This window comes from Lagopus muta, chromosome Z (genome assembly GCF_023343835.1).
Source record: "Lagopus muta isolate bLagMut1 chromosome Z, bLagMut1 primary, whole genome shotgun sequence".
Classification (NCBI taxonomy): Eukaryota; Metazoa; Chordata; class Aves; order Galliformes; family Phasianidae; genus Lagopus; species Lagopus muta.
Window position 1 is genome coordinate 32,177,582 of NC_064472.1, and position 26,420 is coordinate 32,204,001.

Consider the following 26,420-nt stretch of genomic DNA (forward strand, 5'->3'; position numbering starts at 1 on the left):
GAGGCAGAGAAAGCAGATTAATGTTTCATATTGCTACCTCTAATAGATTGCAGCTGGGATGCATAAAAGAAGAATTGCCTTGTTTACTCCAAGTACCTCTTCTTCACATTTGCAGAACTGCAGACTCTCTTTGAAGTCCTCCTGCACAGTCCCACTGCTCTTAATTTGCCAGCAGCTGCTTTCATCAATAAGACCATATTAATGCTCACACCTGCATCTACCTTTCCACAGCCCATTGTATTGCCCTCTATGAGCACTCTGTGTTTCCTCTGCTTCATTACTGTACATTGCATACACTTACCTATACTTATACCAATGTTACTCTTTTCAAACCCAGGAGAAGGCAGTATATTTTCAATATAACCAAACTGAGGAGGAGAAACCAAGACAAACTCTAAGTCATCTGCAGTGGTGTCAGGGTCGGTGGCAAACAAATGGTTAGAGGTAAGGGCTGTTGAGGAGCCCTCCTCCACAACAAACCTTGCACCTGCACAAAAATACATGAGAAGCATTACTGCATGTTTAGCTCACTTACTGTTGTATGTGTTAATGAGAACAGAAATAATAAATAAGGAGGAAAAGATAATAAATTATCTGTTACTGAATTTGGTCTGCTTTTGAGATTTTTGCTTACACTGTTGACTTTCCCCATCACAAAGCAAAGGGGAAGGGTATTGCAAATTGATTTTACTGGTAAGTTATTAAGTACGGTTTACGCGATGTTCAAAATCAGTTGTTACCTCTGTTTGTCAGAGCATTAATTACATGATAGCTGTTACGAATTGCATATAATGAACAATTTCTCATGCACCACTGCTTAATTTCCCTGCTGGGACAATGCTTCATTTCCAGAACATTGCTTAGGTGATAGCCTGTAAATTACAGAACTACTCATACATATGTTTAAATATTCTCTGGAATACAGAACATATACATGATGCCTACAAACAAATGACATTGAAAATGACAAACGTACAGAGAACACACCTTTAACAAGTATATCTCGTCCAAACCCTGTGATTAAATGGAAATCTAACTTTCACAGAATCACAGAATCACAGAATCACAGAATTGTAGGGGTTGGAAGGGACCTCCAGAGATCATCGAGTCCAACCCCCCTGCCAAAGCAGGTTCCCTACAGCTCTACAGTAATCATCTCTAAAATCTCAGATCCTGCATAAGTGCTTCTGTCCTGTTGTTAGGCTAAATGTACATTGCCACTACTATTTCTTTTTCATCTGAGTGTTTTTGATTGTGAAAAGTACTGGTGAAAATGTAGTTTCATTATTAATTTGGTCAGTTACAGACATAGTCTAGGATTGTCTTTATTCATCAACGGAACATAGGAAATAAAATATTTCCTCCCTTGATATTTAAATATTTATTCAAACTAATACTTCATTGTGTTCTTAACATGCAAAGATTGATGTAGAGTTATATTTTGGCACTGTATAAGCCTAACAATTGCCTGAATCTAAGTTCAAGGATGAGATGTTGCTCAGTTTTACTCAGACGCAGCTTATGTGTGCAACAATACAGGTATATAGATGGATAGGAGCAGATGCAAGCACTCTAATCTCCAGCCACATGGTTTAATCATGCAGCTGAAGAGCCACAAGCCATTACTGACATTTGTACTTGCAATTGAATTTGGCGGTTACACTGCATTAGCAAAAGAAAAAAAAAATGTGGAAATTTTGATTCAAAACTTTTACATGCTGATCTCAGCTAACTCTGTCAATACTGCATAGTACAGTTATAATAATATGCTGTAGTGAGAGGAAACTTTCACCAGTTGCAATAGATGGAGGTTGGTTGTCCACTGGAAGTACAGTGACGTTAAGGTTATACACTGGGAGTGGACGGTGAAGAGGAACTGGAGGAGGAAGAGGTCTGTCATAACAGCAGTCTTTCACATCTGGGCCGGCTTCATCATCAGAAACAACAAAAGTTAAGATCTCAAAGGAAAGATTCAAGCCAATCTCCCCACCTGGAAGAATTAAAAAAAAAAAAACAAAAAACAAAAAAACGCATTTGAAAATAAACGTCTTACTGTAGGGAACTGAAACTTCATGAAGAAGAACCTTGTATCCTGCTAGGAGAGTCTGCAGGCAGAAGAGAGACCAAAATGACTTCAAAAAAAAACTATGGTAAAATGACTGGAGGCTGACAGCCCTTATGAGAAGTATCCAATGGTGAGCCCAGTTCTCAGGCTGATACGTTGACTACAAAGGGCAGTGACTCCCTGCCCCACTTACAGTAAATGCTGGCAGTGAATTTACCATGTAGAAATTAGGGAACATGAAATACAGGCAATTGTGCTTGTGCAAGTCAGATTCTGCCCCTTGTTGCCCGTGCGAAGCATGGCCTTTAAAACAGCATTCCCAGCATCTAAAGGATATTGAAGAAAAGTTTGTTATGAGTAGCCATAATCAAGTACTTCATTCTCTTCTCAAATACCAGCTGTTCATTTTAGACAGTGCCAAGCCTGAAAATATCACATATATTCCCCACGCTAGCACAAAATTAAAGACTAATTACACAGAAAACCAGAGCCTTTGGAGGAAAAAAAAAAAAAAAAAAAAAAAAAAAAGATTAAAGCTGTCATCAGGAATGAAGAAAAGAGAATCCCTTTCGTGCTAATGAAAGAACTAAATTAAGCAGGAAAGAGACTTAACCAGCCATTGATTTCTATGAGTAATTTTACAAAATGTATTTGGGGATTTTGAAGATAAAGCCACAACACGGTGTATTTTTAGAATCGCCATTTCCTTGAAGAATCTGGAACAATTCTTTATCTTGAGGCCAAGATGGACCGTAATCTCTCCAAAAATGAGTACCTCTGCAGACTGGCAAGGCGAGCAGTTAGCATCTCAGGTTGTCAGCAGTTTTCTATTAAAATTCTGCATCCTCATATCAAACATTACATTACTTGAGCTATGCACAATTATGGAAAAAAGTCAAAGATTTCTTTAATGTCATGAAACAAATAAAAATACTCAATTTAGTTCCTGTTTTATCAATAATTTTCCCGGGGAAAAAAATCATATTGTATCTGCAACAGTGAAAGATATTTTCCAGGATTATGATGATTTCATGTGTTTGATGTACTTTAATTTTCAGTTCAAAAAGGAGTTTGGAAATGACATTGAAGCAGTTGGTAGTTTTACACCATCAGACCTGTTTCAAAACCAGCTTAGTTTTTTCTCCAATCACAACACGTGGGTTTTTTCAGCAGCTCCTGCTGCAAAGATTTTGTGGATTTAGGTGAAGATTTTCCACCAAAACTGTCTGACCACCTCCCAGTCTCCCTTACCAGTGTGCTTATAGGTGACCAAGCCAGAGATGACATCAGCCTGGGAGAAACGCTCCACAACAATTCCAGCTTTTCTCAGCACACCCTGGGAGGGCTGGCGAACCAGCACGAACACCAGCTTCATGTCATCACTGTCTGCATCTGTGGCATATATGTACTCTGAGGAGAGGACCACTTCTTCACCCTCCGGGCAACGCACCACATTGATAAGCCCTGTTTGCATAACAGGTGGCTCATCATTCACGGGCAACACCTAATCAGAAAGAGAATTTAACATCTTTTAACATGACTTTTATTGTCATTCCAATGAAAACCTGCTGTTTTAAACGTTTTGCTTTCCGGTTCAAACCAGCAACAAAGTGTTAGGGTCAGAATACACAGTTCACTCTGTGAACTGCATTGAAACAATTGAATTAGGGCCACTGTTAAAAACCAAGAAAAAAAATAAACCAAACTGAGAAGACTGTGTGGAGGAAATGGTACACTTAACTTGCTACTGTCTTCAGTTTCTCAGTGAGAAAGATGAAAATCCACTGTTTATCTTTAAATTCACTGCACAATTTTGGCAGTGACATTTATAGTTGGAGAATGAAAACTCCCTCCTGTGTTTAATTACAGAGAGAATAATTCCAGGCAGAAGAGCTCAAGTTAAAGCAAACACAAATGCCCTTCAAACAGTCTGAGAAAAACTGGCTTTTACATTTGGCATAGTACCCTGAAACTGAAAGATGGAGTGAAAAAGGAAGCCTAACAAACCCATTATCTCTCAGCTTCTAAGGTCTAAAGATTTTCAGAAGGTAAACTTTGCAGTATTTTACATAGACAAATGCTCTCAGAAGTTTGCAACACACTGACCTTGACCTGCAGGGTGAACTCTAAGAAGTGGATGCCATCTGTGGCTGCAAAAAGGACTTCGTCTGTAAGAGTCTCAGAACCATCATGCCGATAACTGGGAAAAAAAAGAGCTAAAATATTTTCACACAGACAAAGAAGCTGTGGTTCCTGGTCATGCCAGATAGTGTGGATCTCTCCAAACCAGAAAGCCAGTCCCTGCGCAAGGGTGCCTATCTAAGACTTGGAGTTCTAGATCACAGTGGGTTCAAGGAGCTTGTGAGATATCTAGTGTGAAGAATACCCTCAAAATAAGAAAGTTATCAGCTAGGAAAAGTTTTCACTGAACCTTTGTCATCTGCAGTATGGCTGTTTGTGAGCTACCAATTAAAGAGGCTTTCTCTCTGCAGTACATAGGTTGCAATGAAGTAATGCCTATTTATTTCCATGAAAACTACAACAGATACAAAGAGCACAATAACACTGTTGGATAGAGGAAATTCTCAACTACTCAAACAATATTTTTCAACATAGTCATGATATATTTTCACCAGCAATAAAAAGAACCTGCATACTATACCACCTACAGCCTCACTCTGTTCACATCTTCTCTTTAGTCTTCATAAACATTCAGCAACTGTCAATAAATGTCAAAGTGCCATTTTTCCCACATGGAGGAATTCAGTTCCACACCACTGTCTCACAGACACTTCCATCTCAGACACCTTTGTGTCAGACTGCCCCTCTGCTGCCATGTGTCACACAGCAACAAAATGTAAGGGACTATTGGTGGGAGCTTCTACCTCCGCTGCCATACCACCAACATCCACCTCTGATGACAACACAATATAATAGGAAGCAATACTTTAGGAGCAGCCAATGTAGGATAGCCTTCTTTGACTAACAGAATGAAATAAAGTCAAGCAGCTCTAATTCTGCATATATGTAGGAAGTCAGCATCCTGTTCTCACCACAAATACAACAGAAATATTTGCATCTTCAGAGTAATCACTGTCAAAACAAGCCCTCTTGTAAGCTTGATAAACACATAACTTCCATAAAAGAGGAAGCATTGCCCTCTTCACAAGAGGCTCAACATAGAATTGCCTCCTCACCTGCACAGGGCAGTACTTTATAGAGAAAACTACTTATATCTGACCATGGCAGCTCCATTTACTGGCCACACTTCTGCTCAAACACCACAGTGACCATTGTGGTCATCAGGTTAAACAAGAAGTTTTGGCTTGGAGCAACACTATCTGAGTAATGCAGTGGTGAGCACTACCTGCTGTAGCCTCCTTGATCAGCCTCTCCACAGGGATCTTGCTCATCTAGCCAGGACACTCAGCTATCACGAGAAGAAAAGCAGCTAACCTGACTGCCAGGGTATGCAGGTCCCCGCAGGAAAGCTTGTCACCCTCCCTCATGGGAACACCATCCAGCTCCACTGCCCCATGCTGAGGCTGTCGCTGCAGAAGGAGGAGGAGATGTTCCTGTTTTGTGTCCACGTCAGAGATGAGAATGTGTCCCTCTGTGACAGGGCTCAGGCCACCCTCTTCCACCCTCAAGTGGCTTGTAAAAACCTGCATGGAGGAGAATGCTGAATTGATGTTTTCATCTGCACTTCAATTTTCTGCAGTACTAGTTCATGTGACACTTTAAAGTCAAAATGCCAAAAGACATACTCCTTTCTGCTCTGTTGGAAAAACATAAGGAATTTGCAGACAATATATCCTGATACACACATCCCTGATCTGATCTCATTCAGAATCCCATAAGCAATTAAGGAAGGATTTAGGACTTGTGATTGCAACCCTTAACTTACGTGCTGCAAAAAATCACCTTGCACTCTCATCAAACTTTACCTTCCTCCTCTGCCCCAGTGAAGCCAACATGCCAGACACAGAAACACTGTCCCATGCAATATTTTTCTTTTAAGTCTGTCCAATCAGGAAACTTCCCTACATTTCCATTTCTACCCAAAGCCATTTCCAAACTCTTCACAACCTTCACCTCTTCATCATCCTACCTCTGGGGCTTGGTTGTCCACAGGAAGAATAGTAATATTGAAGCAGATTCCATACAAAGTGCCACCATGCTGATTGCTGACAGAAAATACAAACTGGACTTGTTGAGGATTGGGCCCAATATCCTGCAGTGGGGGCATGTAAGCAACCTTCATATAGTTCACAGCGTGCTGCAAAAAGTGAAGAGGTGTTCACGTAAGAGGAGAAGATGGGTGTAGCCATTAGCCAGGACATTAAGAAACTTTTTCATCCCTTCTTTTGATGTTACATGAACTTTCAAAATTTATTCTATAAACTGCTTACATTCTTTATCTAATGCCTGTTCATGAAATCCTGCCCACCAAGGTAGGGTACCCACACAGACAGGCCAGTGAAAGAGACTAAAATAATCAACAAAATCTTCCATTCAAACACACATACTAGGCCAAAGATTCAGGCCAGGTAGACTCAGAGCTCCTACCACTACAGTATTACAGTGGTCAGCGCTACACAGCCTTAACCATTCCTCATGATACAGAACAGGACATGTTAACAATATTCTAAAAAAAGACATCTGTCAAACTATAGAACAAAATCCTGAAAAAGAGAACATAGCCCTGTTCCATCCTGCTCCATAGCTACCAGTGGAGACACTGAGGAGAAATAGAGAACTGTCAGGGCTCCATTTCTTATTTTGTGCACTTTTTTTCCATCTCAGAATCATAAGCCAAATTCAGCCCACCCTAAGCAACTGCAACCCCTGAAGCTTTCAGATGGAGAGTTACATTTGCAGATATGAAGCATGATGAAAATTCATTTTAAAAATTGGAATTGAATTAGCAAGAATTTAATAAGCTCTTCTAAAACAATGTTCATGTAATAATACTGCAATTCACTTTTCACCTCTTGTTTTCTTATCAGGAAAAAGCTGTATATGTGTGATTGTTCTTAAGAGTGTTTGGTACCGCTTATACTAATATGTATAACACAACAAACCTGAGTAAATGACCTCAGAGCAAGAGCAGCAGGATCCTTGACCAGTTTGGGGATGGTGTCCACCATAAATAGCTTCCCAGCATCGGAGTGGCTGTACAAAAACATGTATGTTAGCAATACTAAAGATCAGGAAAAACAGCAGCCACAAAGTTTAGTCTTGTGTTTCAAACTAATTTCCCACTCCCAACTTCACTGAAAGGAAAAACCTTTTCTTTCTTCTATCCCTACTATTCTTCAAAGTTTATGACAGAACTCTCATCACAAGTGAGTCTTTCAGCACTGTGAAAAAAATTATCGCATACCTTAAAAGCAAGCACAGGGATTTATTCTGATGTGTCTCTGCACATCTCAGCTATCAGCTTCGGGGCTACTGGGCCTATTTACACCACCTGCAATGCTAGCCCATCACACTCTTAATGATTACATGCCTACAACTATCAGTATGTAAAAAAATGAAATTATTCTGTTTCTCTTCCATCTCACAAATTTCTCCAGTCAACAAGGTTGACCAAGCCATCTTTGCAATGGAGACAACAGCAGTACTTGTGCCTCATCAGCTGGACAGGAAGCTGTCTAAACCCTCTGCTACTTACTGATTCTTTGTGGCTTGTTGAGGTCAGAATTGCAGATGCTGATCTGCAGCGTAAACCATACAGTGGTTTAAACTTTTCTGTTTAGCAGATAGTTGTCAGTGCAACCTACTGCAAAAATACATTTCACCAAACAGTGAAACAGCTTCAGCGACATGCAAATTGCTCTTATAGCTGTTTACCATATGCCCTTGTTGGCCTATCCTGCCTGCCATTGTGCTACACAGATTCCTGGTCCAGAACTTCACAACACCATGGCAGTAGAGCACTGCCTAGAATTAGCTGTAGCACCTCATGTTCTCAGTCTGGGGTAGCTCCAGATCAACACCAATCTATTTATTACAAAAGCTTCTGTGAACTGTATCCAAGGAAATATAGAATCCAACTGTTCAGCGTAAAATGCAAATCTGAGATAAACAAAGAGATTCCAGGTGCATTTCTTCTTCTTTCTTGCTAAACAATGCAACTGTATTATTCTGCTGCTTTTAGCTGTAACTCAGCCTTAAATATTAACAAGAGATGTGCGCTCAGCTATTATCACCTGCACTTTAAGCAAACAGATGAAAATCCTGAAATACAGGCATTCTGTCTCCACTGAAACTGCCAATCTCACATGAGGCTTTGCTCCATCCCACCTGGAAGATACAAGCAGGCCACACCTACCCATGTACACAAGAGAAAAATGGGGAAGAGGTTATGGTGTACGTGAGCTCCCTGTCATGCTCTTCCACATCTATAAAGTGGAGATGTTTCTTAGTTAGGTAAGCAATCTCAGTCTCCTTAACAACCAGGTGGCGGGTCACTCCTGGGGCTTCTCTGGGTAGCTGGTCATCCACAGGTATAATGTGCACCATCATCACCTAAAATCAGAAGTTGGCAAAATCAACAACTGTTCCCTTGATGAGAAAGTGTCCAAGCAGTAGTTTACACACTTGCACACAGAAATAACTATATCACTGGAATACGAGATACATGGTGCTCAAATCTCACAACTTTCAGCAATATTCCTTTTTTTCACAAGCAATCCTGGATGTTCAACTCCTGAGTGGAATAGTCCATTCACTGTTGGCTTCAGGAGGGCTGTTTGGTTTGTTTGTATTGTCTTTGAATCTAATATTTCCATCATTTAATGTTACGGTTTGGGAGAAATTCACTGACAACAGACAGAGAGCATTACCCTATGAAAAACAAGCCAAGAAGTATGGTTGATGGCAAACAGGAGAGACTTATCCTAGTTTTATTTGAAAGTCTTGCAGAAGTTGAAAGTTCCCTCCCAGAGATGCTTCAATGTCATACCTGTGGCTCTGAGAGATTGGGAGGGTCATGGCTATCACACAGCACAAACTCAATAGAATCTTCAAATACTTCTCCTCCCAAATGATGATAGTAAATAATTCCATTAAACAGATCCTTCTGAAGAAAACTGCTGACAGGATACCCTGTTTAGTTAAAGAATATATCTTCTATTGAATTGTGCATGACTTTAATCCTTCATAAATACTATCCATTACCAATGCAAGTAAATAGTGAGGCATCATGCCTCCTTTCTCACTCCAGCTAAGGCAAGATCTCTGAAACGTTTTCTCATTGTCTTTCACATTTCTTGCATCACCTTCATTTCCATGTCACTCAGTAACCATTCAAAAAATGAAGCAACACAGCAAAGTGGCTAACAGCTCTATGTAGAGGATAAAGGAATCTGCATTACAGCCAGACTCCACAGTCTAACACAGGAATTCTGAGCTCAGTTCATCTGCTGGCTTTAATCCTGTGGATAAAATATCTCCTGACTAGCTCAGTTCCTCTTGAGGAAAAAAAAAAATAAAACCAAATTGTAGAAATAGATGGAAAACTTATGTGTGAAATTGTGTTCACTTATAACTTTCCTGGTGCAAACATAGACCAACATTAAAGAAAAGTGGGAATTTGCACATGTAATAACAAAAGTCTAAAGTTTCCTTGATTCAACCTGAGCAGAAGTTAAGTCTAGGTGTCATGCTTAATACAGTTTAAAAAATGAGGAAAAAGAAAATTGTGCTATTGTGGATGTGTCTCATTACCTATTAAGTTTGGCCCTGGTTTCTTCATGATTTCTCCAGCCTGTGGTGGCTTGGTAATATTGAATACTATGTAGTCATCACTGGAATCCATGTCAGAAGCTTGAAGCATGGAGCCCTGGATCAGGATCGTCTGTCCCTCCTGTGCTTCAATTGCCACATTGCTGATAAGAAATGGAGGGCTGTCATCTTTAGGGAGGATATTGATTGGAAACTTATGGCGAATACTATGCAGGCCATCAAAAATCCTGAACACCACAAAATCCTTTGTGGAATCACTGTCATCGTGATGGTAGTAAACAGCTCCAGTCTGAATATCAGAAACTGTAAACATGAATCCTTTTCCTCCTGTCAAAACAGTAGAAACAAATGCATCACAAATGTGTAGTTCAACCCTGAAAAAAATTCTTACTAAGGTAAAGACAAGGAGAATATATTTCTAACTGGGAGGAAGAGGAAAGAAACAAACACATTATTCTACTGGAAATAAACCTGCAGATATCAGAACAGTTAAGAATGCAGAATTTACAATCATAGTAACACAGAAAAATCTTCTAAATGTGTACTGCATTAAGACAGTTTGAGATGCCAGTGATTTTTAACTATGACTTTCAAACTGCTTTCTTATCAGGACACTTTGCTTTTATTTCAAGAACTGAGGATGCTGTGCTGCGTAATTACGATTCCTTGTTTCAGTGAAAATAAAAAATTACATTTACAGCTCTTGTTTTTTTTCTCTGCAGATGATTGTGCATGAAAGAGACAATGGGCATTTCACTGAGCATGTTATACACTCATAAAATATTTCAGGCAGGTTAAAAATTTTGTGAACTCCCAGCTGATGCAGGAATAGATGTTATACCAAGGGCCTCTAAGGAAAATATTTCTGGCCCTCCAAGCTGTGTGACACGCACAGAGACACCCACAGCTGCAGGTGCATTTTCCCTCCCTTTGTTCCTTACTTTAAGAGAATTACAGGTAGTTTTTAGGATGCAGTGATAACTACTACATCTCACATCAAACTACATCAAACTACATCAAACAAAAACATCTACTACATCAAACAAAAAAGCCTGTTAGAGGTGACAGGAGGCAGAGAGCAATACCATGTATTCCTCTTTCTCTCTCGGAGCTTTTGCCTAGGACTGGCATAACAAAACCCGGTGCATAAGCACTCAAAGCACTGCATTGATCACACTGCAGGTAGCAGGAATCCCTGTTCTGATTCAGGGGGTGTTGGCTGACATCAGACTGTCCCTGGTCCACCTCCCACATGAGCTCCTCTGAAAATGAAGGCACTGAGATCTTCTGCTTATAAGGTGGCAGACAGCTGGTCCCACAGACCCCAAAACTGCATGCCAGGAGATTCCTGAGATGAAACATACTTTCTATAATTTCTATTTCTATCAAATTCTGTGCGTCGCTTTCTTCCTTTATTAAAATGATTGTTCTATGTTTCTAGGCTGTGTGTTTTACTTAAAAACACTTAACCATCAAAAGGCCAGCATTAAGAGTGGCAGCATCTTTCCACCCTGCTAACAGCAGCAATTTCTTTTACCTGTTTCTTTCCTAAAAGGAGCAGCACTGCAATGACTCAACAAACGGCAAAGCGAAATCAGTGATAGTGAAAATGCAGAGGGCTAGAAAATTAGAAGTAATTTAATTGCCTCTTTTTTCAAATAAGCCTTTAAACTGACAGAAAATAGCAACCACATCCAAATATTTTCTGTATTTGCCAATGAATCAAAATCACTCATCATTCCTTAAGCATCCTAAATACCTAAATACCTAAATATCCTAGCACCTAAATGGTAAAACATAACACCTGCATTTAGCCTAGGCCATGCCTGCTCTATGACAATGATTTCTTTAAATTTTCACCTTTGGGATTCAGTTGAAAGTTCAGAAAGTAAGAAGTTTAAATAGATGCTTTTGTTGTTGTTGCTCGGGTTGCTGTCTGTTTTGATTTTTGTTTGTCTGTTTGGGGTTGGGTTGTGGGGCTCTTTTGTTTCGTTTTGCAGTTGCACAGCCGTGCCTTTGCCTGCTGCAGGGCTGCAGTGGAGCAAGGCCGTCAGCAGAGGGAGTGGAAGGCCGCCAACTCGCCTTCCGTGGCCAAGGCCTCTGCTGCGCTCCCTCGGCTCCCTCTGGCTGCCTTCTGCCGAAGTGAGAAGCGCAGGAGCAGCCCTCCCTCTCGTGCCCGCGGCCTCCTTGCTGGAGCAGCTCGAGGATGTACACAGCCCCGCTGCCATTTCTCCGACTCTGCAGTGCCAACCGAGCACCGTCTCTGGGGAGACAGCCGCATTATCACTTACAGCACCGGGCTGAATTCATGTGCAGAGAGGAAAATGATAACCAACTGCATGTATGAAATTGGCTTGTAGGGAAAACACCAGACTTTTTTTTCCCCCGTTTAATGATGGTGACCACATAAATGCACTGTTTGCCAAAATGTCTGTGCTATGCGACCGACTTTCCTTAGGAACCTGTGAACTTTCAAAATTCCTGATCTTCCCCTCTGCACCTTCATTCCCTGCACATCTGCCTCTCATGCGTATCTGCTGGTGTCTCCATGACCTTCATGTGGTCTGCCACCAGTCATCACTGGAGAAGGTATTTCCAGCATCCAAGTGTAAACAAGGATTTATTTACCTCTCACCGTGAGCCGCCCATGCTGTAAGCCATCAACTGTGACCAGGCGAACATTTTGGATATCATCATTGTCTACCACTTGCAGGTGCTGCCATGTGATCGGCCGGGATTGCCCTTCCAGGAGGCTGAGGCCTGCAAGCAGCAGAGTTATTTCACAAAAGCATCACTCAAGGTTGCTAGTGCCCCTCTCCAAACATTTCTGGAGTCAGGAAAAAGTCATGCTTAGTTCCATCTACGTATCTGAGACAGACATCTCAAGAATAGCCTAAAAGCTTGATACCGTCTTCTCTACTGCTACCTTTACTTTAGTCAGTTGCACTTAAGGAATTTATATTTCAGAGAAACTACATATTCTGGTTCCCAGTTATCAAGTAGGCCATTTAGAATGATTTCTGGACATTGGTAGAGATGAAAGAATTGTGCCTGAGGTCTCACAGTGTCTGAAGCTGGGCACTCCATTTCTTAGTGAGTCCGAATTTGAAAATTATATTGATATTCACAATGGAGGACAGTATCTCTTCTTTTTGTTCAGACAGCCATTTCAGGTGAAGTTTCTCTGAGAAACACAAGGCTTCTTTTTTTGAAATCCTATCCTATTCCACTGCTAAGAGATTGCACCTTCTCTGGTGATAGCTTCAGACTTGTTTGGCCTTTGCCTTTTGTGGCCAAATATCAGTGTAAATTTTAATGTGAAAGGAAGAGTCTGTCCCTTCTCCAGTGGGAAATAATAAACATGTTTGAATGAGTTCAACATTTGTAGGCTTCAAATTGCTGTTGGTTGTCTTGTGCTCTGACCTGTGTTCCCAGAATGTAATACAGCAGTGACCTACACAAGTCAAACCTTCCATGCCATATGGTGTTTTTTTTTCACTTGCATGTTATCACGTACATTCTGATGTGTATTTTCCATGTACTCACTTTTTAGCACTTGTATTTTCTCTTTCCCATTTTCATCAATTCTCAGCTCCTTTCTATTGCTTTCCCATCCCATTCTCCTTCAGATTTTGAATGAGCATAGCTTTCTAGTTTGTGACTCTTCTGCTCATCTTTTGAGATTTCTACTTAAAATAGTACAGACAACACACTATTCTACAACCTTTACTCCATCATGTATTTGTCTTTATTATTTAAACCCTTTTATGTCTTGTTCATTCTTGGAGAAAATGCTGTATACAAAAATCTGATTTTTTTTTCTTTTCTTTCTTTCTTTCTTTTTTTTTTTTTTTTTTTTTGTAACTACTTCTTTATTTTTCATTTCAATTAAAGCACTTGAGTTTCTACATTTCTCCCCCAAAAAAACACGTAGAGAAAAAGATAGATTTGCATTCTTTTCACTTAGTGATCCTTAAACTCCAGATATAGAACTGAATTTTATAGCTCTGTCAAGATTTCCTGTGTCCAAAGTGCGATAAATTCTGTAGCAGAATAAACTGAGGAACAGAGATCTCACCTGTATTCCATGAAACCCGAGGAGCATTTGTATCTGCTGTTCTAATAGAAAGTTGCACTATGATTGGTAAACTCCTCTCAAAGTAGAAGTCGTGAACCTCAACCTCCAGCTATAATATAAGGAAACAAAGAGCTTATTGGTAAAAAGAGCCTGAAAAAATAAATATACCTCAGAACCCATGCAGTGGGTTCTTATCTGAGAGAGAAATCCTAGGAGATTTTAACATCAGATAATAAGTTAAAAAAAGAAACTTGATTTAGCTTATAAAGTGTATTTGAGATTCTGTACTTGATCTTGACTTCAATGTTCTTCCCAGCAAAAGATGGGAAGGGTAATTTGCAATGTGTAGCAATCAATTTTAACTGTAGATTGGGACACAATCAACACAGCAATTAACATAAGACTTTTTAGTATCAGTAATAAAGGAATAGGGCTTTTCCCACTTTCTAATATCTATTGGACTAAAAAAAAACTGGAAGGAAAAGTATGGACCGGCACAGAGAAACAGATTTTAAAATTTTATATCTATATATTTAAATATATCTGTCAAACTGTTCATTGGCCTAGAAATTCTTAAATCTGCAGTGAATTCCAAAAGCAGAGTGGTGAAGATGTGCTCAGAGAGCAGAGTTTGGTAGGATGACAGTTCCTCACATTAAGGAAACAGCAAAAAGGCAGCTCCTCTGACAGCTGAGGTTAAAAAAGGCAAGTTCTATCAGCAAGAGATGCCAAATTGTATTGCATCTGCTTTGCTTTCCAGTTTACCCTTTCTCTGGATTATCCTCCTCTGATTTCATGCTTCTTTAGACAGTTTCATTGCTTTAGTATCAACTGTTTTGTTTTGTTTGGGTTATTTCTTAATTATCTCATCTGATTTAATTTCAGTGTATTTATATTCTCCTTCAACTGATTTCTCTTCCTCCCATCCCTCTTTTTTATGGTTGCCACTTATTTTTCTTATTTTATGGTTTCTGCTGGCACACTATTGAATTCCACAAAATGTTTTGATTACTTAAAAAGTAAAGCAACACTGTCCCTGAGGTGGGAGACATTCACTTTCAGCACTCTGTGGCAGATCAGACTCAGAGCAACAAACATCACTTACAACAAACATGGAAAAGGTAGAAGTGATGCTCTGTTCTTCCACCTAAAATATAAATGTGTTTCTGCAAACTTGGCCTTACTCACTTTGGCAGTGTCTAGTTACTTACCACAGATCTGCACCAGCCTACTCTCACTGTTTCTATCAAATTTTCAGAGTTAGTGACATAATTTTAATCATCCTAGCAGGAACTACTAGGGACCCCTTCATGCTGCCCTTACACCACTGCTGCTGCAGCAGGCTATGAGATCCAGTGGCAGTCTTGACCTTTGTCTGCCTTCTGTGGCTTTAGGTATGTATCTAAAGAGCACAGAGTTCACTACTGTTGCATGGGCATGAAACAGAAGTGGAAAAAGAATAGCTTGCCCTACCAAAGGCTCTAGAGTGTGTCTAAAAGAAGAATGATGCTTCTATTCCCTTCATTAAAAAGGGATAATAGAAATAATAATTATAAGAAGAGCAGCAGATGAACAAGAAGATGAACAAGAAGATCTGAAAAATACTGTTTTGATATTCACTCATGGAAGGGTTAGAAGTCTTTGAGTTCAAAGAAATTACTTGAGTTGTGAGCAAAGACCTGGTTTGCATTAGACAGGTAAGCTGATATCAGTAATAGCTGCATGTGGTAAAAGATACTGTCTTAGACCCTGCATTGTGTACAGTTAGAGAAACAATATTTATTTTTTCTGGAAGAAAAAAAAAAAAAAGGAAAAAAAATGTGTTTATTTACAGCTTATAGAATCTTGAGAAGAAAAACAGAAAATGTTCAGGAATCACACTGTTACCTCATAATTCCTCTTCTCTGTGTGGCTGTTGTTTGGAGGCTGATAAGCAATAAGTGTTTCACTGAGATCTTTCCATGTGAAGGAACCAACAGGCTTTGTGTGGTCTGATAGGTGAGTAATGAAGCCTTGCAGAGGTGGCTTTGTAATGTTGAACACCAGCAGGGACTTTGGAGTTTCCTTATCTTCAGCATCAACCGTTGTGGTTGTAATGGGAGTTAAAATAAATTGGTCTACTTCCAAGATGAACTTTGTCATTGGAACAGCTTTGGGTATTTGATTGGGCGTAGCACTTTTAATCTGAACAGGGAGCCACGCATACTCAGTCTACAACAAAGAGAAAAAAGGAGAACTAAAAGGACGAAGTGAAGCAAACTAAGTTCAATTTTCATTACCTTCACATTCATAATTGGGACACTTGTTAAAGTGATATATTATAGAAGAACTTAAACATCTTATTGAAAAAAAATGCCCAGAGTAAATTATTTTGATCTCAGGAAAGCTCTTCCAGGTTCACTCGTTTTTATTAGTGTTCTTAATTCTGGGCTGAAACAACATGCCTAATTTGATGCGAGTTTCATGAATAATTTTACTTGACAGAAGCATGTACATGAGCCATTAATTATTATTAACTGAATATGTTCACACAGCTCTTAGATTATTAATTACTATGTATGTTGAAGTCAGTGTAGTTCATGCTCTATAAAGATGTGGAATAATGCCAGGGTTAATTTTTTCTCCCAGTCTAAACTACTTAAGACTACCAGTAAACATCCAGAGTTGCATCTCTGTAGCATACTGTCATAATGCATTTAATCTCTCCAGCTGGCAGCAACAACAATGAAACACCCACAAAGACCCACGACCTATCTTAAAGATGAAAGGGAGCAACAAATTTATTTTTTTCTTTTTTTTAATCAGGAAGACAATCGAACATTGTAAGGTTGCATAAGATTCTACCTTGTGCAGAGTTTTGCTTCTGCTATCTGTGAGATCCAGCCTCACTGGAATATAATCAATATCTGGTGAGCGAGGGTCAAGGTGCTGATACCGAATGCCCTTCCTCAGAAACTCTTCACAGCTCATTTTTGTGTTATGGATGACTCTCAGTCCCAACACACAGCTCCCATTTCTGCACTGCTGGCCTGGGCTGTGCTCTGTAATGGAACAGAAATCATAAGGAAACAGTTAGCTGAGCAGAAACCAGTGTGGGAAGCCTCTTCTTAGGGCTGAACTAAGCCTGACAAAAAGCCAGTGTGATGACAGTTAGGACTCCTTTCCCATCCTAACTTTTCCTACAGGCTTTTGTTCTTAACTGAGATCTTTCTGCTCCAGCTTCCCTTGGTTCTTGGGGGAGTGCTACCTCCAACAGTTCCCAGTGCTGTTTGTACAAGGTTTTGGCATTGCCAGAGTCATCACATTGATCCACAGATCTAGGAGCTAAAAAACAGATTCCTGTTTGGGAATTACCGACCATCAGTGAACTGAATTTTGCCCCACACAGACTTCATGATCCTTTCAGTTTGCAAGACAGCTCAAGCTGTTCATTAAACTTCACATGACCCACTCTTACCCAGCATGTCTGGAGCAAACAGCAGACTTAATCTGCCAGGACTCTTTGAACCTGCTCATACAAACAACTAAAGAACATCTTACTAGGGCCAAGGAGGAAGCTCTGTGGTTGATCCCCTCGAAGCTGTTCCTGCTGCATGCCCTCCAGCATGAGCTGGCCATGAGCAGGGAGGTGGGTTTCTGAAGAAGCTATGGAAATGGTGCATTCCAAATTCATCTTCCTGTTGTAGTCAAAAGTGAGGATGTTCTTGTCAATTGCCCTGGACAGACCATAGTATTCAGGCACCTCCAAAGCTCGGGAGCGCATTTTGATGATGTTACAGTCTGGCTCAAGTAACTGTACGTGGAGGGTGAATGTTTCTACAAATGTTTCATTTTCTGTAAACCTACGGGTAATAAGAAAAAAATAATTGCACTTCATCCCCTTTCTGATGCTCTTCGTAAATTTGATGTTAACCTCACGTTCTAACAAAATTACTTGAAGCCTTTTCTCTCTTGTGCACTCAAACCCCAGATCTCCAGAGGCCATGAGACACAGCTGCTCACCTCTTTCTACTTGTAAACAGATTTTGAAAAGGAATAGGTTATTTATTGTGTATACTCAGGGACACACGTCCCTGTTAGCAGTAAAAACAGAATATTGCTGTGCTCTCAAGTACTGCTACCTCTTTCAATAGCAATCAGAAAAATCACTGGTTTTCTGTAATGAACAAGCCTGGTAATAACAAACACATTCTCACATTCACATTTTTGCGTATCTGAAATGCACTGCAAATAATGTGCCTGTAAATAGATGGTTGGTTGGTTGTTCTTTGCAGCTGCTGCAGCTGAATCTATGTAGTTACCTCAGGTACAAGAGAACCTGTTTTTCCCATGGAAAATGGTCTGCTTGCTCTTCCTGAGAGTGCTGCATTGTGACAACAAAGTATGATGACCCGGTGTTGCTTACCTGTACAGCCTAAGCATGACTGTGTCTGCGTCTAAAATCGGACAACCGTTGTGGGTATACTTGACTTCATTAAGGTGAAAGTGACAGTCAAAAACCTATGCAAGAGAAAGAATAGACAAGTACAATGCTATTGAGGAAGCTAACTTCACAGCTTCACTTCTCTCTGGCTGTTGGCCTGGGGAAATCTTTAATCTTCTGTTTATTCACCCATTCTTTGGTCTCTCGAAGAAAGCCAGAACAAGCACAGTAACTGGGGATGCTGGCACTCTGCCATAAGAAAGGCATACCAAGACGATTGTTTCTTGCCACCACTTCCCTCCTCTCTCCTCTAACTTAGTAATCAGTTTGAGCTCTCACTTCTCTGTTATCACAGACTGTGGACGTATGGATGCATCTGTTTTCAGAACAAGAACTGTTTTCAATTGGTCTGAACTGCCAGCAGTTCCTGCCGAATTGTATTGAGTTAAATTGCTTTTAAAATTGCTTGTGACTGTAGCTTGATTATACAGTAAATCCTATTATTGGATTGGCCACTATAATTGGAATACTTCGAGTCTGTGAAATTTTTCTTTTGAAAACTTTGCTACATCGGATGTTTTTGGAACACTGACTTTGTACTTGCAGCCCTTTGCTGGATCAGATGATGTTTCTCTGTACCATACCAACACCCGGTCTAATCCTGTGACATAAAAGCAACCAGAAGTTCACATCAAATGTGCACTAACTAATTTAAAAGAGATTAATTCTTATGCCACACCTGGTATGAATACAATTTTGAAAACTTGCCTGGCCACTGTACAGCTTGTTCATAGGCAAAGGATGCTCATATTTTGTATTTGCAAAAAGAGCATGTTATTGTCAGCAAGAAAAAAGAAGTTAATCACTACATTTCTCATGTGATTCCTGGTGAAGTTAAATTTGGTTTTGATTCAGTTTTTAACGGCAGTATTCACATGTGATTAGTTCTTCCATGGACTAAAATAAAATCTGTTTAGCATTCACTAATACTTCTGATGAGGCCATAGCTAATGAGAATTAACAGCAGATGCAGTTGTCAGACAAACAGCAACTCTTTGCAGAAAACAGAGATAATTTCATACTACCAAGGTTCTCTTAAAAATGTGGCTTGCTTTCATTAGCTACGTCTTCCCAGCCACTTTGGGGAATGGTAAAATGGAAAGGGCATTCTGGTGAGATTCTAAAACGTTAACTGAAATTGTGATAAATGGAGAAATTATTAGATGCTCTGTATTTCAATGTAAAAATGAAGTAACCTTATGATTATTTATTCAGTATAGAAACATGCAAGTTCTAATTCTATGCAGTAGCTAGATAGAAACAAAGGCCAGTAGTTCTTACGTTCTTCATGAATCCATGAAACAGCCAAGATACATGTCTGTTAATTGCACATTAATAGTTAATTTAGAAATTAGGGTTTATCATCTCTTCTTGTTACATTTCCACTAAAGTTATTCTCAGAGTCTCAAGATATGTGATAATTTTTCTATATTTCATGTGATTTCAAAAGGTGCTGCCTGGTTTATTGTTTATCAAAAAGTACGTCGTGCAAAGCCATTTTTTTCCAGTAAGTAATTAATTAGTTTATTATCAGATACATATACATGAATTTACCACTCTGTTTCAATTGGTTAAAATAACCTCGGGCCAATCCATAATATTGCACCACAGAAGGCACAGTTGGTTTTTTTATTTGTTGGAATTGCTTAGAAAAAGAGGACAAGAACAGCTCATGAAAATCTGATTCACATATGGTGAAGGTTCTGACTTTGTTGTGGTTGTTTCCAAATCACAGAGACACTCATTATTTCCAGAACTTGGGAAACAGTATGTGTTTTCTTGTTTTTTCTTTTACCTCTCTCTCTTTGTGCAAGATAACAAAGCATGAAAGTGAGAGGTAAGTAATGAGTTAGGTAGTCCTAAGTGACATTATGTGAAAAAAGATAAGAAGTCAGAGGTGTCGAGTGGTCAAGTTAAACAAAAATACAAATTATAGAGAAAAGCTGCTCATATTATAGCTTCCTGCAGTTCAGTAACATCACTGGTGTAAATCAGTGTAGAACCTCAAGGTCTGTAAGACTGTCTGACTTGAAGGCTTGACTTGCACATGGCAATCAGATATTCCTCCAATGATACAACTCCTGTTTGTATCAGAGGAGACTGCCTACAACAGAGGAGCTGGTTACTCATATCAGATAATTGATTTCTTTATTTACAAGACATCATTATTTTCACCACTTAATTGTCAACAAGGGGGTAGAAAATGAAAGACCTTTCCACAAAAGTCTGTTAACACTGATTGATTATCTTATATGTGTATAAGACTCAATCTGCTTTGCAAAAAAGAAACATCTGTTTTATATTTCCTAATATATTTTCCTTTTATATGAACAGCCAGCTCTAATTGTCTATAAACTCAGTGGGTACAACAAAGGAGATCTGAATCTTCTCCTAATTACCACCAAGCTTTGTTTTTTTCCAGTTCAACTGCTTTTAAATTACAAATTATAATTACATTGTCACACATTCCTAGTGCATTACTCAGTTTAATGACAGTAAAACAGATCTGATCAGGAATACTTTCTGGCTGCATTATTTCCTGATAGAAGGAGCATGAGTGGCAACAGGATGGCCAAACTCTGGCAAACTCTTTCAGGAATGGTTAAGGTTCAGGCAGCACATCCAAATGTGTCATAAAAAACGAGAAGCCCTCATCTTTTAAAAGCTGTTTTGTTCTTTCCTACCTGGAGAATAGGACTGTAGATAAGCTGAGTTGGAAGCATATTGCAGTGGTCCTACCTCCAAGAGGATGCAGAGGGGAGAAGGCACTTTTCCTAACTTCTCCTAGGACTCAGGACAGGACATATAGAGGGGAGACATCCCACACCACCAGCCTGGTACCCCACCTTCGCCTGCCCAGAAATGCTTACCGTTTCAGGTGAGGTACATGCACAGCCTCCAAGAGGTTAGAGACCTCTGCACACGCAGAGACTCGGCTGTGCATTCTCAGACCGGGACCATGACAGAACAGACATTTGAAAGAGATTAGTCTGAGAGCAGAGAAAGACAAGGACCGTAGGTATACCAGAAAGTAAGTTGTGATGCATACATATCTCCTGGGGCCTCTAGAAAATGCTGACTCTGTGCTTAAAGCATGCTAGGTTACAGAGTAAAAGTGGCTTTTTCAAAGTACCTAGGTCCTACTGCACATTAGTGGCTGAGGCAGAAATCGAAAGCAAATTCAACCACACAGTTAACTGCCCTCCATACAAAAGTGTTCTAGGCAAAGAGGCATGTAAGTTTCTCCTTTTCTTCTAGTGGATCAGACTGGACCAGGGAAGTGGAGGGAGATAAAGAACCCTGAGCTTACAGAAGCTCTGGGGAAGATTCCCAGCAGAGGCCCTGTAGCTCCTGGGGCCAGGCTCTGGAGGAGAAAACACGCTCACTGCTCAATGCCCGCTGCTTTCCTTGGGATAGAAAGTTTGCCTTTATACTTCGGCTGGTTTGCCTGAAGTAATCATGGTGCAAAATGGTGCAAAAAAGAAATAAAGTCGACAAGCAGGCCAGAAGCTTTGAAAAACCTGAGACTGGTGTTTCTGCATTGGCCTTGCAAAGACCACCAGAAGCCTGAGAGGAAGTGAAAAACTAGACATATGCCAATTTGTGGAAGTGTATGCTTAACAAAACTTTTCAAACATAGACAAAAGCTGTTGGGTTATGGTTCATTTTAAAATCATTAATCTTGTATTTCTACCGTTATATTTTCTTGTCAATTATTTCTAATTCCTTCTTCCAATGACTTCGATGGGGAGATTTTTTGAGCAAATGAGTAGCAGAACAGTGACATATAAAATACATTTCATCATTCCTACAAGCTCAAAATTTTAAAAGTAAACAATTTTTTAAAATCAATTTGCCATGTGTTAGCAATTTGGCAGTTGCAGAGCAGAGTAAATAATACTGTACACAATGAGCTTATTGTATGTGATGGTTTTTTCCTAATTGTTTCCAAGGTAGTGGCTGTGTGACTGAAATGCAGAATGCTCTAGCTGGCTATGCATTACCCAAGGGACAGTGGATACTGCAGTGGTAGAAAAACAGGCAACTGTGAGACAGAGAGAGATGTCTCCCAACCCAAAGTTTTGAAATGCCCATTCTACATTTGTGAAAGAAAGCTCTGACCAAAATCATTTTTATGCATCTGTGGTATTTAACTCAGCTTTTTTTTTATTTCAGGAGTGCTATTCTCTGTCAACTGGCTACTTTTAGTAAAAAAAAAGTTAATCTTATTCACACAGAACATTCAGATTTGTGTGCTTTAAGCAGTACCCAAAAAGAATTATGTAAAGCAATATTCAGAACAGCAAAACAGGGCCCAAATACCTGTGGGGTTAGCTTCCCAACCCTTTGCGTTATTGGCTCGTTTCTCACAACTTCGACTTTGCACACATCCTTCTCTCTGGGGATGGAAAACTTGAGGTCATCTTCTGACAGGAAAACAGACTGTCCTTTCATCACTTTAATGCCAAGGTTGACACTTATAAAAGACGAGCAGACAGCTCTTAGGAGAACAGACAGCAATAGCAACAACCAGGTTTTCTCAAAGGGCTTCATATTGTGAGGCTACGCCAGCTCTTTTCTGCTAGAGGAAAAGTTCTTGACAAAAGGAGTCTTCTCCTCCCTCTCCAGCAAACGCTCACCGTATAATGGAGGACCAAAACATCAGTCACAGGTAAAAACGTACCACGTTTCCTATTAGGATGCACCTTTTAACTGCAGTTTGAACAGATGCCTTTCAAAATATCCTCAAGTTTTTATAAAATTCATTGGTCAAGCCTGAGAAAATGTCGAATGTTCTCTCACACCACTTTTAATGTCTGTAAATCCTAAAAATAAACAGAGAGGGAGAAATGATATAAGGTACTGAACGTCTGTTGAAAACAAACAAACACACTTCCTTATTGTTGCTTTATAATTGTTGTTTATTTCAACTAGCAAATGAACTTTACCTTTGAAGACAATTATTAAGAATGCATGTGCTCTGAAAATTAGCTTTGTACCGATGAGTCTTTCTATCTCAACAGATCAGCTCTCAGTATGGATTTCAGGCACCTCAGCACGTAGAATCATTTGCTGCGTGAGACCCTCTGCTATGGGACATTTTTGCTGCTGGACCACTTTAGCTAAGCTAAATAGCATTTTAATAAAAGAGTATGAGTATCTGAGTAATTTCGAAGTACAGAAGGGAGCATTCATTTGGATTCAATGTAGCTGAAGGTAAAATAGAGGCAGCGTGGTCTTTTGTTTAATACCTTATCATTTTGCCATTTAATGGTGGGAGATGGAGAGGGAGGAGGCATTTAACCTTTAGTTTAGAACACATTCACTGTACCTCTCTATTTTTCCTTCTACAGTGACAATTGCTACATGGCATTCTATGATTCTATGATATGATACCTGAAGCTGAGATTAATCTTATTTTTCATGTTTATAAGTTCAAAAAAAAAAAAAAAAAGCAGATATTTTATTGTTGAATGAACACTGCTGAATCTTTATTACAGCTCTCTAAACTGAATCTATGGCCCAAAGAATATGAAACAACATTGATTTAATTAAGTCTGATTAAATCCTTAAGAATTCCAAGAATTCCTTCAAGTTCTGACAGATTTTTGACTACTTAATTACACTATATAACCGTGACCCTATCAATAGTGAAAATACGTGAAAATGATTTAAAAGAAAAAAATGCATGTATCTCTTTATTTCCTCCATTAATGTCCACATAAAAGTGTTCTCTTTACTGATTACTGCAGAATGACCTCTGAATGGTCTGCAGTGGCATGTACTTATGGGACCAGTCCTACATTTCACTGAACAGCACTTAGGAATTTGATCAAAATTATCAGCTTCTTAAAGTAACACAAGAGACATCCATTCATTTCAGCCCTGATTTAAAACTGAAGTCTTTGCAACTAACCTACGCTGAAAGTTAGATGTGTGTTGACTACGTAATTTGGATCCCAAACCTTTACTCTTCTTTTTTTGGTTTTTATCTAAAAATATTTCCATTTTGCCCGAAAGTTATGCAGCCAGATCAATCTGAAGAAAAATTCACAATTCTAGCCAGAAGGTGTAAGAGGTAGATTGTGTTTTTGCAGTGGAAATTTCCAGTATTTCTGTATGTAGCATTTGATAGGTTTCACTGACTAGTTGTGCCATTTCTCCCCTGCCAGTAGGGGGGTGTGCCCATTATTGCAGTAATGAATGAAATGCCCTTCACAGATATCTTTGCCTGATTGGAAATTTTTGATCTTGAGCATGTTTCTCACAATTTGGCGCTGAAATCCAGGAACAATGTCTCCTGCTCTGAGCCTGCACTTCCACAGCACAGGGCAGTGCACCTCGCTCTTGGTTCTGCAATCCTGTGAGTTGGCAGCGGTGGTTCAGCGTGGAACTGGCTGCGGACCTGAGGATGTTTTTAAGAGGCAAGATCTGTGAACAGCTGGGGGAAAGGGACGGACAGTGGGCACTGCGGTGATGTGTGATTGCCCTTATAATTCCTGGCAATTCTGTGCACAGACCAAAGTAAGAACAATCAAGTGTGATTAAGTACTGCCTTGGAGGTCGAGGTCTGGGACTCTTATGTTGTATGGAAGTGTCTTGCAAAAGGGTTGCTTGACGATACACCTCATTTCCTAGAACTGAGAATTGGTGTGTGCAGTGCTGCAGAAGAGCATCTCCTGTAGTAGCACAACCAATTTGCTGAGAGAAATGGGGACTAAGTTCCAAGGTGGGGGACAGAGAGAGGGCCCCTGGAGGAGTGCCCGCTATAAGTCCTTTAGGAAACATGTTGAAAAATTGGAAGAGAAACTCAAAAACCAGGGTTAAGGATAAACAGAAAATGATTAGGAATTGTATTATTGTATTGCCTAAAGAGACGATTATAGGGAATCAGTATTTTAGCCAAAATACGGGTCTGAGGAGGATTGCATTTGTCAGGCTTCAAAGATGCACTTAAAAGTAAAAGTACTCTATTATTTTACTGTTTTGTTTTGCTTTGGAGGAGGAGTCCGCATATGCTTCTTGTTATATTTAGGGAGTACAGCAGTTAATCATGGCTAGACAAAATTGTGTAGATAAGGAAGAACAGAGAAACTCCAGATGGGATCCTTTAAGCTGTTTACTCCCTGTACTTCTCCCTGGGATTAAACTCACTCGCATTCCTCTATGAAATGGTGTTCCCCCCCTTTACATCCTGGCCTTGAGTCAAGTCCTGTAACTACAGGAGGGAGGCCGGAGACAGCTGACAGAGCGGAGGATATTGGCTCGGATCAGCCCCTTGACAGCCCACCTGAACCAAGCTCTGTGATTAGTGCTGATATTGAAAAGAAAAAGTTCTGCCAGCTTGAGAAAATATAGAAACAATGCAAAAGGGACATTATAAATTCTCCTCTTGCTAAATCTAACTCAATTAACCCCACTAATACTTCCATGTATCCTCTTAGTGAAGTTCCAGTGTTATCAGAAGACACAGGATATGTAAACTCCCTACTACTTACTAGTGGAGAGGTGAGAAATTTTAAAAAGGAAATGAAATCTTGAGTGAAAGATCTTACTGGATTAGCAGAACAGTTTGATCAATTCTTGGTCATCTTTAGCTTATAAAATATTGGGACTTAATTTAACTGGAAACACCTTCAGAATAACAGGGGTGGAGGGATCAAGAATGTTGGTTCACTTTATGAGACTATTGAATGAACATGGGAAGATAAAATAGCCACAGGGTAATTGTTATATGTGCCAGAAGCAGGGACCAATTCACAGGGGAGAGATTTAATAGTTAAATTAGACTGCAGTTGAATACTTGTGGAACAGGTATAAAAGTGTCAAAGATCTTGTTAACAGCTGATGGTGAAAAAGAAATGAATCCAAAGGTGTGGGCAGGGGAAGAAAACCACAGGTGGACTCACAATTACTCCCTTAAAGAAAAAATATCTGCCCAAGGAGGGAGTGAAGCTGTGAAACAGCGACAATGTCCCATACCTTTAGAAAGGATAACTAAAAAGCTAGTCTAAAGCCCAGTCTAAAAAGCTAAGTCTAAA

At 39.7% G+C, this 26,420-nt stretch overlaps 1 protein-coding gene across 6 annotated transcripts in view; it reads right to left on the minus strand.

Moving 5' to 3' along the window:
- The window catches only part of FREM1 (FRAS1 related extracellular matrix 1), a 72,756-nt gene that overhangs the window by 34,377 nt on the left and 11,959 nt on the right, over positions 1–26,420 (minus strand). For all 6 annotated transcript variants that reach the window (XM_048930499.1, XM_048930498.1, XM_048930500.1 and 3 more), the window contains exons 2-18: positions 22,702–23,204; positions 18,301–18,395; positions 17,436–17,737; positions 16,740–16,936; positions 15,783–16,106; positions 13,896–14,004; positions 12,446–12,577; positions 9,800–10,144; positions 9,036–9,178; positions 8,403–8,599; positions 7,150–7,240; positions 6,177–6,344; positions 5,522–5,730; positions 4,172–4,265; positions 3,317–3,569; positions 1,793–1,990; positions 302–487 (exon numbers count right to left, since the gene is read on the minus strand). In XM_048930499.1, coding sequence (XP_048786456.1) covers positions 302–487; positions 1,793–1,990; positions 3,317–3,569; positions 4,172–4,265; positions 5,522–5,730; positions 6,177–6,344; positions 7,150–7,240; positions 8,403–8,599; positions 9,036–9,178; positions 9,800–10,144; positions 12,446–12,577; positions 13,896–14,004; positions 15,783–16,106; positions 16,740–16,936; positions 17,436–17,737; positions 18,301–18,395; positions 22,702–22,932 — 3,274 coding nt within the window. In that variant the 5' untranslated portion in view covers positions 22,933–23,204. The remainder of the gene's footprint in view (positions 1–301; positions 488–1,792; positions 1,991–3,316; positions 3,570–4,171; positions 4,266–5,521; positions 5,731–6,176; positions 6,345–7,149; positions 7,241–8,402; positions 8,600–9,035; positions 9,179–9,799; positions 10,145–12,445; positions 12,578–13,895; positions 14,005–15,782; positions 16,107–16,739; positions 16,937–17,435; positions 17,738–18,300; positions 18,396–22,701; positions 23,205–26,420) is intronic.